Below are 15,580 nucleotides of genomic sequence, written 5' to 3' on the forward strand. Positions count from 1 at the left end.
ACAACAATCATGCATTATATGGCTTTTGTTTTATATCCTAGATGTCCTTTCATTTAGCGTCATACTGTATGGCCTTATGAGTTTTCTCCAGTTTATTATAAGATAGAAATGGATATTGTTGATAACAATACTGTGAAAGCCTGATGAGACTTAGGAGACTGTCAAGAAGCATCAGCTATAGGCTTTCCAAAAATACCCACTTTTTCTATGTCTAGAAAAATCGGGGGTGGAGATTTTGGTTGGAAAAGCACAAAATGAAGATAGAACTGTATTTTTATGAATTACGGGATTGTACAAATGACCAGGGTGTCTAAATCTTTTCAGTGTCTTCAAGTAAAAGTGTTCCTTTTTTTAGTAGAATTTAGCTCCTCCAGAGCTATAGAAACAATTGTATTTCATATATACTTTATTGTAACGAAGTTCCCTCTTTCTCTTGGAATTTTCTGTTTGTAGCCTGCCATACAATTAAAACTATATGTCATACAGATTTTCCAGTATCATTGGCAACTTTTTTTATATATTTTTATTGTAATTAATAGAAGGGTTACATGATATTTGCCAGATAGACCGTGCATTAATTCCCATACATTGATACCCTTTCACATGCCTTGGTCCCCATTTCCCTCTCCCCAACCCCCACCCCTCATCTTGTTTTCCCCCCTTCCCTATCCAATTTCAAATAACCAAATACAAATATATCCCATATATCAGGTAACAAAGTGAGATACTGTAACAATATGAGATAACCAAGGGACAGCAAAAAGAGATGAGAGATAACATAGTACCTTAAGAACAACAATCATTCATTATATGGCTTATGTTTCTATATCCTAAAGATCCTTTCATTTGACATCATACTATATGGCCTTTTGTATCAGGGTTTTGCTCTATGGCAAATCTCTGCTAGGAGAGCCCAAGGTTTCTACTGATTATGACAAATGAGGGAAACCACTGAGCCTAAGTTCCTTTGAGTCTGGCTTACTTCACTTAATATGATTTTTTTCTAAGTCTTTCCATTTCCTAACAAATGGGGCAATGTCATTCTTTCTGACAGCAGCATAGAATTCCATTGTGTACAAATACCACATCTTGTTGATCCACTCATCAACTGAGGGACATCTAGGTTGTTTCCACATCTTTGCTATGGTAAATAGTGCTCATTGGCAACTTTTTTTTCATACCATTGAGGAAATTAAGGAGGAAAATAAACTGGGGGGAAGAGAACTAGATAAATTGAGGCCTATGTGGGATAGAAGTTGAAAAATGAAATGTAGGCAGGAGCTGATGGCACATAACTACTTAGCAGGCTAAGATCTGATGATGGTGGTTCAAAGCCAGCCCAAGAAGGAAAGTCTGTATGACTCTTCCCTCCAATTAATCATCAAAGAACTAGAAGTGTAGGCCAAGTAGTAGAGTGCAAGCCTTGAATGAAAAGCCAAGCAGGAACAAGAGGCCCTGAGTTAGAGTCTCAATACCGGCACAACCCCCCCCCCCCAACAACAACAAAATAAAATAATGAAGTGTAAATAAAAGCAACTTTACATCATGTCTGTCATAGCAAAATGAAAAAAAAACGTTAGGATCACTTCTTAAAGTCAAGCTGTTTTACTCCTAATGATTTTTTAAAATATTACTTACCTATACTTTTTCCTGCTTGCAGAGTTTATCTGTGAATGTTAAAGAAAAACAAAATTATAGTGTAGCACACTGTAAAAGTTTGCCATTAAGAAGGATATGTCACTCTTAACTAACAGTCAGCTATATTAATGCTTATAGAAGAGGTCTGGTTTAGTAATGATAGGAACTGAGGGAATAATAATATTCTGTTGGCCACTGGATGACTGAATCTAACTGTGTTAGTCCAGCACAGTGCATGGCCTTGTGTCCTGGGTACAGTTGGGTGATAGCTTCTGCTAGCTGCTTTGTACTGTTTCAGTGTTTAATGGGATAAATATGAGCATGGAATACTTTCAGAAAGAAACTCTGAATTTTTCAAACATAAAGCCAAGATGAGTGAATACCTTTTTTATACATTCAGAATTAGTTATCAGGTAATCACTGATAATTTCTTATGGCTTGGCTTACAATACACATTTTTTAAATAGGAGTTGGACTGCCTGGCCATGCATTTTCTTTATATCTCATTTCTTAATCTATGAAGTGAGGATAAGAATGGTCTCCAAGTCCTAGGGCCATTGTGAACAGGTACTAATGGATCTGATGTAAAGATGGTATGACTTGTTGTCACCCTGGTTATTGCTGAGAGATGATGGCATATGCCAGCTGGTATGCTTTTCTTTAGGTAGATTTTCATGTATTTGAAATGTAAGTTTTACTTTTCTAGAAATACTAAAGAATAATTAACAACGTGATTGTTTGCTCAGTTCAGAAAAGGGGATAGTTACCATTGAGCTTCATGGTTGAGTATCTACCAACTATGAAGATGCTCCTTGTAGTAAGTTAGATAGTGGGAGCAACATTCTTTGTTTCGTGGGTCAAGAGTCTTTATATTTGAATATAACATTTGTGGGCCACACAAATTTATACAAGCAGATGTCAATGACTGGGCAGCCCAAAAGAAGCACTTATCCCTTTCTTGTTATATGTGAACTGCCCATGAGCTGGAAGTTCTTACTTTTGCCATGCAGAAGTTCAGTGAAGGGTCTATCTGATTTTTCCTGAGACACCTAGGTAACCCTTAACAGCAGCAGTCGCAGTTGCAGATCTGTCAAGCTCAGCCACCATAAGAAGGTCTGAGACCCAGAGATGCTTGCTGCATCTCTGGTTCACAAAACATCAGGTCTTAGTACTGTGAAGTACGCTTGACCTGAGGTGATGCTGAGATTGTTTAATGCTGAACTTACCACAGCATTTGAAAGCATTGCTCCCTGCAGGAGAAGGCCTGCTTCCTAGTTCACTGCTATTCAGGCAGTGGGCTTGTTACTAGTACCTTAACTTCAGGGTTAGTAAAGGAAATTAAAAGATATCTTGCCGTGAGTGATTATGATGTAAGAATTATTCTAATGATTTTTGGAACTCTTGGGAGCTTGGCTTTCTGTTTCATTTTTCTTCCCCTCTGTGGCAGGCTGCTTTCCCTTGTCTGCCTGGTAGGCTTTCTTGCTAACAGAATGTAAGTGTCCTTTTCTTTAAGGTGTGGCACTTGGGAGTTTGTTGTTTGTTTTCACCCCCGTGGGTGTCTTTAAACATTTAGATCTGTGGTTCTTGGCTCCAGTAGCACATTAGCAACACCTGCTGAGGTTTTAATAAAATAGAATTCCTGGGCCTGTAGCCCAGACCAATTAATCACAATACTGGGGGAGGGTAGGCCTATGTTTATAAGCCCCCTTAATGTTCTCCTGTGGAGCAAGTGTTTAGAATCCTTGATTTAGTTTATAATAAGGAGATTTCCTATAACAGGAGGGGTTCCTGATTGCAGTAAGTTTCCAACTTTAGGATTTTCTCTGCTTCTTAAATCTATTCCGTTTAGTGTCTTCTATTCTTTTAAGTAATGGGCAATAGAGGATATTCATTTCCTTTTTTGTTCTTGTCTTATTTTTCTGTGTGTGTGTGTGTGTGTGTGTGTGTGTGTGTGTGACAGAGAGAGAGAGAGAGAGAGAGAGAGAGAGAGAGAGAGAGAGAGAGAGAGAGAGAGAGAGAGAGAGAGAATGGAACCCCAAATCTTACTCATGCTAGACTGATACACAACAAATTTTCTTTCTGTCCTTCCTTCCTTCCTTTTCTTTCCTTCCTCTCAGTCTTTCCTGTGATACCAGGGTTTAAATTCAGGGCACTGTCCCTAACCTTTTGTGCTCAGGAGTGGTATTCCTCTCTTGAGCCATACATTGATTTCTAGTTTATTGGACATAAGACTGTCACAGGCACTGGCTTTCCTGTCTGAGCTGGCTTTAAACTGTGATCTTCAGATCTCAGCCTCCTGAGTAGTTAAGATTACAGAGTGAGCCACCAGCACCTGACTGAGAGTAATTTTTAATTTAAATCAGTTATGAGCTGGGGGAGAGGGCTTGCTGGGATCTATGAGCAGGGTGGAGCTGTAGGAAGACAATTTACCCATCCATCCATCTTCCCCTGAGAACTCAACCAGAATTTTCTCATTTACTGTGACCTGTGGACTCTACTAGAATTTTGTGTCTAATCCATTCTTTAGTATAAAATGATTCATAATGATCAGTTATTTTTTAAATAAAAGTAACAGCTCTGTTTAGAAAATAATTCACAAACCTTATGTACCACTTAAACTATGCAGCTAAATTATTTCAGCAGATTTACAAAAATTGATCAGCTTTAATTGGGATACAGTTTTTTGCCATCTTCCAGCTATTGTGCTGCTTAATTAGAGATAAGAATCTCATGGATTTTTTTTTTCTACTTTGGCTGACTTTGAACCATTAATCCTTAGAGCTTAGCCTCCTAAATAGCTACGGTGTAACAACCATACTTTTATCTTGTAAGATACAGTTATATTTTGCTTATTTTGGTTAGATAGGGATGGATAGCCAGTATTGTGTGTGTGTGTGTGTGTGTGTGTGTGTGTGTGTGTGTGTGTGTGTGTGTTTTGCTAGTCCTGGGGCTTGAAGTCTGGTCCAACGTACTGTCCTCGAGCTTCTTTTGCGCAAGGCAAGTGTTCTACCACTTGGGCCACAACACCACTTCTGGCTTTTTTTTTTTTAATAGTTTTTATGAGTCTCACAAACTTTTCCTGCTGGACTGTCTCAGCCTCCTGAATAGCTAGGATTATAGGTATGAGCCATCTGTACCTGGCTAGAATGGTGATTTTTATGTCTTTGGTTCAGAATATGTATATATATGCAATATATATATGTATATACGTATATACATACATGTATATACGTATATACATATATATAGTGACTTTTGTCCATTTTTGTGGAATTCATATGAGAGAAGTATTAGTTTTTTCTCATTTCTTGATTTTCAGGAGTATGATAATAGCCACTTTGAGGTATGTGTACCCATAATATATGTCAAAAAGGAAATAATTCTCATATTAGATATTATTGTGATCAAGACAAACCCAAAGATGTATGGTAAATATTTACTGAGTGCTTACAGGAGTGTAAATTTCTTGTTCCAGGTATATGTTGGGACTTGCAGCAATTCCCGCAGTTATACAGTTTCTTGGCTTTCTCTTCTTGCCTGAAAGTCCTCGGTGGCTAATTCAGAAAGGACAGACACAGAAGGCCCGTAGAATATTATCTCAGATGCGTGGTAACCAGACCATTGATGAGGAATATGACAGCATCAAAAACAATATTGAAGAAGAAGAGAAAGAGGCTGGCTCAGGTATGTGGATATTTGTACTTAACAGGAAGCTTTAAAAATCCATAGTAGTTTTATTTAAAAGTTCTAATTTTTAGTATTATTTGATATAATAAAAAGTATGCTGTCCCTTGGTTATCTCATATTGGTATAGTATCTCACTTTGTTATCTGATATATTGAATTTATTTGTATTTGGATATTTGAAATTTGATAGGGAAGGGGGGAAAACCAAGATGGGTGTGGGGTGTGGGGGGGGAGGGAAATGGGTACCAAGACATGTGAAAGGGTATCAATGTATGTGAATTAATGCACCTTCTATCTGGCAAATATCATGTAACCCTTTTACTAATTACAATTAAAAAAAAAAGAAAAAAAAGTAAGGGTATCAATGTATGTGAATTATTGCACCTTCTATCTGGCAAATAACATGTAACCCTTCTATTAATTACAATAAAAATATATGAAAAAAGTGTATTTAATGACTGTGTAAATAAGCAAACTAAAATGAATAACTTTTTTTTTTTTTTGCCAGTCCTCAGCTTGAGCTCAGGGCCTGAGCACTGTCCTTGGATTTTGAAATGAGTAACTTTTAACTTTAAAATTTATAGAATTATATTGCTGAAGAATGAAGGCTAAACACTGTTATAATATTACTATTTCATGCAATTACTATTTTTATTATCTTTCACTTTTATAATCTAGATATACTTGGCATAGTTGTTACTGTTTGTGTATATTTTGAATGTATGTGTGCGCTTGTGTAAATTGCTTAGATGTATAAACATACACACATTATCAACCCTTCAGCTTGATTTCAAAGGTCGTTCTGTGAGAGATTGCCAGAATAAAGAGCCTCAATAACAATACAGAGTGCCATGTTTGCAATGATTTCCAAACTGAGGGTTAGTTATAAAGAATATGGACACCGTGTTCTAAATGAAGAAAAGGAAGTTTCTCATTAATGTATGATGAATTTATTTTCAGAGAATTCACCAGGCAATAATTTAGAGCAAAATCTCAGGCAGGGTCTAGAATCCTGACAGCCTGATTTGTGCAAATAAGTTTGCAGCATTTAAATATGGGTAAAAGTAGAAATTGCAGAAACATTTTTCAGCAATGATTTTTAGCCTGCTTTATTTACATTCTCCAAATTCTTTTTGAACTGCATGGCTCTTCTTTTGTCTCTACATTTTTGTCTCGACAGCTGAAATGGAGATAATTGATTTATAGTCAAAATATGTTTTTATTCTTGAGGCAATGCTAAATGGAAACCCACCCCTATATAGAATATATGATATGTCAAACTGGTGTTACATATGTTCACGAATTCATTACTCCTACTTCAGTGGACTTGAATGCTGCCTTCTTGCATAGATAGAACGCACACTTCTGAAACAGTTCCTTGTTTTACCGGGTTAGTACTAGTTAGTAAAAGGCTCAGATGGGAAGATTTCTTGTGAACATGAGTTCAGGACCAGCCTGGCCAACATAATGAGATAATGCCTGGGTTAGCTACATGTGGCTCCACTTAACTTTTTGGGATTCAGGCACCACAGTAGTCTGATGACACCTTTTTCTTGCACATAGCAAAGCCCTGTGAATCTTTTATACATGAGGCTCAGTTTAGATACTTTTCAATATCTGCTTTGTGGCTAACAGGGTCAGCTTTTTGTTCTTCCTTTCATTTTTTCTTCCCCCCCCCTCCCTCCCTCCCTCTCTCACTTGTTCCTTCCTTTTCTTCTTTCCCTTTCCCCCTCCCCACTTTCTTTTTTATATGCTGGTCTTGGGGCCTAGGTGCTATCCCTTAGCTTTTTCACTCAGTGCTGATGTTCTGCTTCTTGCATTACAGCTATACTTCTCTGTCTCTGTCTGTCTCTCTCTTGCTTGCTTGCTTGCTGGTAGTTGAAGATAAGGGTCTCATGGATTTTTCTGCCTGGGCTGGCTTTGAACCATGACCTTCAGGTCTTAACATCCAGACACCTGTCTCAATGTCAGGTTTAATAGATGCTAAAATTGAAGCAGCAGAAGAATTTTGCTTTCCAAAATAGATAACATTCTGTTATTTCTAATAGTATTTAAAAATTACTTATCTTATAAGTAACTTTTTTTTTGGTCAGTCATGGGGCTTTCACTCTGGGCCTGAGCGCTGTCCCCAAGCTCTTCATCTGAAGGCTACCACCCTACCACTTGAGCCACAATGCCACTTCTGGATTTTTGGCTGCACTGGGGTTTTAAAACAGGATCAGAGGTCTGGGAGTGTGACCTAGTGGTAGGGTGCTCACCTAGCATGCATGAAGCCCTGGGTTTGATTTCTCAATACTACACATACAGAAAACACTGGAAATGGTGCTGTGATTCAAGTAGCAGAGCATTACCCTTGAGCAAAAAGTATCCATGGACAGTGCCCTGAGATCAAGCCCAGACTGGGCAAAAAAAAAAAAAGCAGCATCAGAGGAGGAAAAAGATGAAAGACCATGCTCCCTCCTAGAACCATGATGCTGGTAATGTGTGCCACCCTTGCAGAAGACAAAGGGAAAGGGCGCTGGGGAAGTACACAATGGACAGGGATGGAGGCAGGCATGCCATATGTAGACTGTAGACTACAGACCTTGGGGGATAGTAGGGGAGTGCTTTTTACAATCTTAGAGATTTATTTGTAGCTCATGTTAAATCCTGATAGGGGGATTATGAATTACCTGCCATGTTAAAATATGTATATCAAAACTTTTTGTACAGGAAGAATACTAGCTAGAAAGTTTGCTTTGCCCTTTGATTCCTTAGAAGCTTAATATAAATAAATATTAATATATTTATTTACCTACATATGCAAACAATATGTTTGTTTATGTATTCATATGTACACACACCAATTGTGTATTTTTGCAGTGCTAAGGATGGAACCCAAGGCCTCATGTCTGCTAGGCAAGCACTGTACTTTTAAACCACACCTTCCCATCCTCAAATCGTAATAGTTAGGCATTTGTGAGAAGTTGCATGTCAGAGGCACTGTTGGTTGTTGAAAATAAGCCCTGTTCTACTTTTTTCTTGTTGCTGCTACATTGAGGTTACCAATAAAATTATTATATATTCAGAAATATTCGACCCAGCACAACTTTTACATTGTGTAATTTTATCAGCTAATGAACTTAGTAAATGTGGTCAATGTTGGCTCTGTTTTGCCTTCGATGTAGTGCTTAGTCTCTAGCCTATAAAGGAAAAGTGTGATAGGGTAGGGAATTTATTCAGGATCTTTCACTGAATTTATTAAAAAACATGATTTGCTTTACCTTCAGCCCTTTGGGGGGGTCATATTTATACACAGGAGCAGAAGCCTGCATCTTTTATTTTTTCCTGTAGTAATTTTGCAGTTATGTCAGCAAGTCTTCTCATAAGTCATTTTTCTTTTTCATTTTGGTTGTGGCCATTTCAGCAAATGCTATTTTGCAGAGTGGTCAGAGAGGACAAATATTTATCATATTTTGATGGGAATTTTTCTTGAGAAATCCAATTCTGAGTAATGACATTGCAGTTGAATGCTCATTGTCGTTGACATCTGTTGCCTCAAGAGGAAAGCAGTCCTTTCCTCCATTGTTTCTCATGGGTTGCTTTTATTTTGTTCATGTGGAAGGAAGTATATAGTATCATCTGACCCAAAACAATGCACATATGCTATTTACTAGATGAATTTCAGCTTGATATTGACAAATCATTTCTTGGCAGGATGACCCATAATTTTCTGAATATTAGCAAGGAAAACATTTCTATAATAGAAAAGTTGTTGCAAAATTCCAAAGATTGTCACAGGGGAAGAATGACACAAGTGGTCAAATAGAATGGTGCTTTCCTTCTGTGTGTGTGTGTGTGTGTGTGTGTGTGTGTGTGTGTGTGTGTGTGTATATGTGTGGACACGCATGTGCATGTGTGCCAGTACTGGGTCTTGAACTCAGGGCCCAGTATTCTTTTTTTTTTTTTTTTTTTGCCAGTCCTGAGGCTTTAACTCGGGACCTGGGCACTGTCCCTGAGCTTCTTTTGCTCAAGGCTAGAGCTCTACCAATTGAGCCACAGTAGCACCACTTCCAGCTTTTTCTATGTATGTGGTACTGAGGAATTGAACCCAGGTCTTCATGCATGCTAGGCCAAACTCCCGGCCTCAGGGCCCAGTATTCTTACTAGGCTTATTCACTGAGTGCTATATCTATCACACCTTCACTTTTGGCATTTTCCTGATAAACTGGAGATAAGAGTCTCAAGGACTTGTCTATCCAAGCTCACATCTCAGCCTTCTTCATAGCTAGGATTATAAGAGTGGGACATCAGCACCATATCTGGGTGCTTTAATCCTTTAGCCTTAGTTCTATTAAATAGTATATTGAAGGGCTATTAAAGCAATGTATTCAGTTTGCAGTAAACTACTTTTTTCCTTAATACATGATGACTTAAAAATCAACAATTTCATCCAATATGGCTTTATATAAAGTTTGCTATCCACTTTGTAAATCCCCAGGAGGGATTTGGAATAGTTCATTGATTAAAATGTCAGTGATTGTTGTTCTTAATGTACTATGTTATTTCTCATCTCTTTTGTTGTCCCTTGGTTATTCTCATATTCTTACAGTATCTCACCTTGTTATCTGGTATATTGTATATATGCTTGTTTATTTATTTGAAATAGGAAAGGGAAGGGGGGGGTAAATAAGATGAAGGGAGGGGGTGTGGGGAGGGAAATGGGGACAAAAACATGAAAAGGGGTATCAATGTGTGTGAAGTAATGCTCCTTCTACCTGGTGAATATAACTGTAACCACTCTATTAATTACAATAAAAAATGTCATTGACTTCTATTACATGGGGCTGAAGAATAGCACAGAAATTTTCCATTTGGTGGTCTCATGAGAGAAGGGAATGTTTTTCAGACTATTAGTAGACTTTCAAACCATTTTTTCTTGTCTTACTAAGTACATAGGTGATAGTTCTGTTTTCTTTTGTGTTCTTAAATTTGAATCTGATAAGAATCCCTGCTGAAACAACTTTGATTATGTCAAAGACTTTTTTCTCCCCAGCTCACTGTGAGATTCAGACTTTTAATGTTCTATATTTACTAAAAAGCAAATGATGGGAGAGGCATAAAAATCCCTACAAGATAGGTATTTCACAAAGTATACATAATTCCCGAATTGTTGCTTCAGAGTAGTTCATTTCTAATACAATACTAAATCCATTATTCAATACAGGTAAATAATCTGCTTTGTAAATTAAACCAAGATCTAATGATTTTTTCCCCCTTCAAGATAACATAAATGGCTTTGCCTCTTAAAGGAAATCTAGCATTTAGAGAAGGTTAGAGGAATATTCTAAGGAAATATTTTCCCCCACTGTTCAGGGAAAGTGACCTGTGTCAGTTTGGTGTTGGGACAGTTCAGTTGATGGACCTGACAAACAGCTGGTGCTGTTTCTTCTTTATGTGATGAAACTTGACATGTCAGGGTGTATTTTCAGTTTCCCCTTCTCCATTTTTCTGTCACGGAATGGATCAGGTATCTGGTGTTTATCCTTCTTGGGTTCTGTGTAGTTCTAGCATCTGCCCTCCCATCCAATTTCTACATGGCCTCCACATTTTCCATTTTCACAATAAAGAATGATATCCTCATTCTCTTGAGATGCACATTCTTTCACTTCTTATTAAACTGCCATTACAATCCAGTGTTGCCTAGATTGTTGACTGGGATATTTCATTAGTATCTAGATGCTATCATAGGATCAAGAGAGGAAAGAAAAAGCTTTCAGTGCCCACTGAAGGCCTCCTGACTCTCAGGAAGGAAGTAAAGGGTGTGGGTTGGATTTGAGGGGATGGGATGATGTGAGGCTATACTTGAGATTCTTCAGAGTCCTTGAGCATCACTATTTAGTCCAGTGAACCTTGAAAAGAAAATGTAATTATTATAATTATGGTAATTCACAAGAAGAGTTATATTGAATTTAGGAATCATATTTAATGTATTCCCTTGGGCTAGGAAAGACTTTTGATACTATTTTCCATTAGCATAATTTAGTAATAGGTTTACTTTTGCAATCTCTTTTTTTTAAGTTTGGAATAGAAGTGCTAGGCAAGCACTCCACCACTAGGCCAAACTCCATGCCCCTAGGTATGAGTCTTCTTATTTATACTTATATATTTACAATCAGCAGTATAAGAAACATGGAATATTTGTTTTTCTGAGTCTGGCTTATTTTGCTTAAAATAATTGAGTCTAATTCTATGTATTTCTTGGCAAATGACCTAATTTCATTTTTGTGGCTGAATAAGACTCCATTGTGTGTATGTACATCTTCTTAGTTCATTCACCTATTTATGGACATTTCAGCTCATTCTGTAACTTTGCTGTGGTGAATTCTGCCACAATAACCATGAATGGCTGGTATCTCTATTATCTGCTGACTTAGTTTTGTTTTTTGGGTTTTTTTTTTGTTTTTGTTTTTTCCAGAAATACCTACTAGAAGTGGTATGGCTAGCTCTCTGCCTCCCAAGTAGCTAAGTAGGCAGGAGTCATTTTGTTGGATTATTTTTCAGGCATTTTTAGAACATTCATACTAATTCTCATAATGGCTGCACTCATTTATATTCCTACCAAAAGTGTATTAAAGCCTCTTCTCTCTGCATTCTCAACAGCATTTGTTTTCTTGATGATGGCCATTCAGAGTGGAGTAAGATGGAATTTCAATATAATTGTGGTTTATATTTCTTTTATAGATAAAGGTAATAAAAATTTCTTCATGTGTTCATTGGTCATTTGTACTTTGCTTTGAAACCTGTTTTTTTTTTTAATTCCTTTGTCTACTTACTAATTTGGTTATTCTGTGCTATTTAATTTTCTGAACTTGTTGTATATAATTAGTAAAGACTTTTTCCCATTTTGTAATCTGTCTTCATCACTCTGAATATTATTTCTTTTGGTGTGCATAGGCTTTTTAATTTGATGCAATCCTATTTGGTAATTCTTGCTCTTATTTCCTGATTCTATTAGAGTCCTATTTAGAAAATAGTTTCCTATGCCTACATCTTAAAGTATTTCTACTGAGTTTTCCTGCAGTACTTCCAAACTCTAGGTCTAACATTGGAATCTTTTATCCATTTTGAGTTTATTTTTGTACAATATGAGAGATAGAGCTGATTCAGATATGAATATCCAGTTTTTCCCAGCAGCACTTGTTAAAGAGTCTTTTCTTTTCTCAATTATATGCTTTGGGCATTTATATCAAGAACTAGATGGCTTTAAGGTCCATCACGTTATTTCTGGATTTTCCATTTTATTGCATTAGTCTTCATGTCTGTTTTTATACCATTACCATGCAGTCTTTGTTAGTTACTATGGATCTAAAGTATAATTCGAGATTAAGTTTTGTGATATTGTATTACTTTTGATTGCTTTTGACTGTTTGGATTTTTTTGTGCTTTTACCATATGGTCTCTGTTGTAGCTACTTGTCTGTGTTGTTTGAGTACAAATATAGACATATAGTGTATATAAATGAGTTAATGCGGCCTCTTCAATAAATGCCAAGCTTATTTTGAACTTGCTTCTAGGTTTAGTCAATGTGTTGGGAATATATAGTTCGGTGACTCTTATTTTACTCTTAATTAAAAAACTGTTATTCTAAAGGCGATATAAAAAGGATGTGCAGTTATGTAAGACAGGTAAAGAGTACATTTTTGGACAGTGTCACTCTTTCCCTCCATCTCCTAGTTTTTTCTTCCTGTCCCTACCCATGAGTTGCATAGTTCATTTTCAACACAATGTCTAGTGAGGATCACTGCTGCATTTGTCACTCCTTTTCTTTGTGTCTCTCCTTGTCTTCCCACAGAGAGATAAATGAGCAAACAAGACCGATTATTTTGTGTTGTGGAAGAGGCAGTGCTGGGTCTTGAACTCAGGGCCTCGGTGTTGTCCCTGGGCTTCTGCTCAAAGCTAGAACTCTCACTTGAGCCACACTGCCAATTCTTGAGTTTTCTGAGTAGTTTATTGGAGATAAGAGTCACATGGACTTTTCTGCCTAGGCTGTCTTTGAATTGCAATCCTCAGTTTTCAGCCCCAGCTATAATTACAGCTATAATTGTGGGTGTGAGATACCATCACCCAGCTCACTGACCTTTTTAAAAACCAATCATTAAATACTTCTAATTGTGTTCCTAGGTTTTACTTTTAGGCATCACCTGAAAAGCTATTCATTTTTTCCCCTTAAAAAGCCATACTAGCCGGGCACTGTGACTCACACCTGTAATCCTGGCTACTCTGGAGGCTGTGATCTAAGGCTGAGATCCACCAGAAAACTGGAAGTGGTGCTGTGGCTCAAGGGGTAGCCTTGAGCTGAAGAGCTCAGAGATAGCACCCAATTCTAGAGTTCAAGTCCCACGATTGATAAAAAAAAGACATACTAACTAGGCACCAGTGTCTTACATATGATTGCAGTTTGGGGCCAGCCTAGGTACGAAAATCTGTGAAAATTTTCCCCCCAGCCCAAGTCCTGGAGCTAGATCTTAGGTCCTGGGAATTGCCCCTTAGCTTCTTTTGGTCAGTGCTGTTACTCTACCACTTGAACCACAGAGCCACTTCTGGCTTTTTCTTGGAGCTTTTATTGGAGATAAGAATCTCATGGATTTTTTTTTTTCTGTCTGGGCTGGCTTTGAACCACAAACATCAGATCTCAACCTTCTGAGTTGCTAATATAGCAGGTATGAACCACCAGCTCCCCACCCTGTGAGACTTATCACCAATAAAAGCTGCCAAAAAGCTGAATATGGTAGAGTGCTAGCCTTGGATAAAAGAAGCTCAGGGACAGGGCCCAGATCTTGAATTCAAGCTCGAGGACTGAAACTAAAGAGACAGAAAAGGAGAGAAGGGGATAAAGGGGAGGAAAAGAGGCATATAATGAAGCCTCTTCAGTATGTTACTTATAGGTGTTTCTCTTTTGGCTTCTGTGCAGAAGGTGAAGTTGTATGGGTGTGTGTGTTCTTCTGCATGTGTGTAGTTTTAGAACTTACAGGGTGATGCAGCAGGGAAGCCCCTGGTTAACTGAAGCAATAGTTTTTCAAGAGAGCACTGCTCAGAGCACACAGCTTCTTCCAAGACTCAGTTATTTCTGTCTCTGCATGGTCACAGTTCAACAGGTCTGTCACAACATGCTCACATTTGGTTCTGTGGGGCTCCAAGACAAAGTTGTGCAACGAGAGCTGGGTCCTCCTAATCAGATGCTGAAGCTGGCTGCCCTATCAGATCAAGTTGATCCCTTGTTCACACAGAAATAGCAATCATAGCTCTCTGTCCTTGCATTGTATTCAAAGCAAGGCTTTGTGAAAGACAACACAATATGCACTGGACAATTAAGAAGGTGATTTTATAGATGCATTAATAAGGAAAAGGTTCATGAACAAGGGGCTTTTCAAAGAAGAAAGACACTGGGGTTCTGAAGGGCAGGGAGAGGAAAGGTGCAAATGGGTTATGTCAGGATGAGCAGGCAGGATGTCATCATTCTGCATAGCCCCTGATCACATTGCTGATGGACCTCTATGGCAAGCAGCATCAGCTTGCTGTGTCCCTGCCTCCCGTAGTGGCTTGCCCCCACATTTCTTCATATAGGACCTGCTTACATTAGTATACTTACTAGATATTTCTCTGACTTTCTGTGCATGTGGGAGGAATGGAAAGGGGTTGTTCATTATTGTTTTGATTCATGAGGTTTGGAGGGGAAATGGAGTTCTCACAGTAGCAGGCTTTTTACTTCTGCATCAGTCATCCTGAAGCCCCAGGAAGTGACTGCAGAGGAGGAGGCTGAATCCGTGCACAATGCACTGATTTGAGTATCTGTCAAATGACCCTGTTTTCAGAGGCACATGGGTTTTCTTAGAATCTCACTGGAGTTTTACCAGTTGTTTGACATTCATTATACATGTTAGAAATTATTATTTTCTGAACATTTTCTTCTAGTTGATGATGTGTCCAATTAAAAAAACTTAATTTTGAACTCAAATATTTATAAAAGTACAATGCAGTTTCAAACATAAAACTCTCATGTGATTTGTTCTTGGTCAGAATTAATTTTGGATAGTGAGTGTCCAAATCTGGGAAATTCTGCTTAAGAACTAATGAATTAGGTTTTCATTGGTAATTAAGAAAGACAGATTCTAGTTCACATTGTACCTCTTCTTGAGGTACACCCCTTTTCAGACATTGTAAGAGCCTGCTTTCTGCTCTAAAAAGGAAAATCATGTAGCTTTGTACTCACTAGA

General features: G+C 37.8%; 1 protein-coding gene across 1 annotated transcript in view; it reads left to right on the top strand.

The window, feature by feature from the left end:
* Slc2a13 (solute carrier family 2 member 13) overlaps window positions 1-15,580 on the top strand; it is a 318,943-nt gene that overhangs the window by 78,935 nt on the left and 224,428 nt on the right. The window contains exon 3 of the mRNA XM_090319807.1: window positions 5,114-5,322. Coding sequence (XP_090175933.1) covers window positions 5,114-5,322 — 209 coding nt within the window. The remainder of the gene's footprint in view (window positions 1-5,113; window positions 5,323-15,580) is intronic.

The sequence above is a fragment of the Megascapheus bottae genome, chromosome 2, assembly GCF_031878675.1.
Source record: "Megascapheus bottae isolate mThoBot1 chromosome 2, mThoBot2.hap1, whole genome shotgun sequence".
Classification (NCBI taxonomy): domain Eukaryota; kingdom Metazoa; phylum Chordata; class Mammalia; order Rodentia; family Geomyidae; genus Megascapheus; species Megascapheus bottae.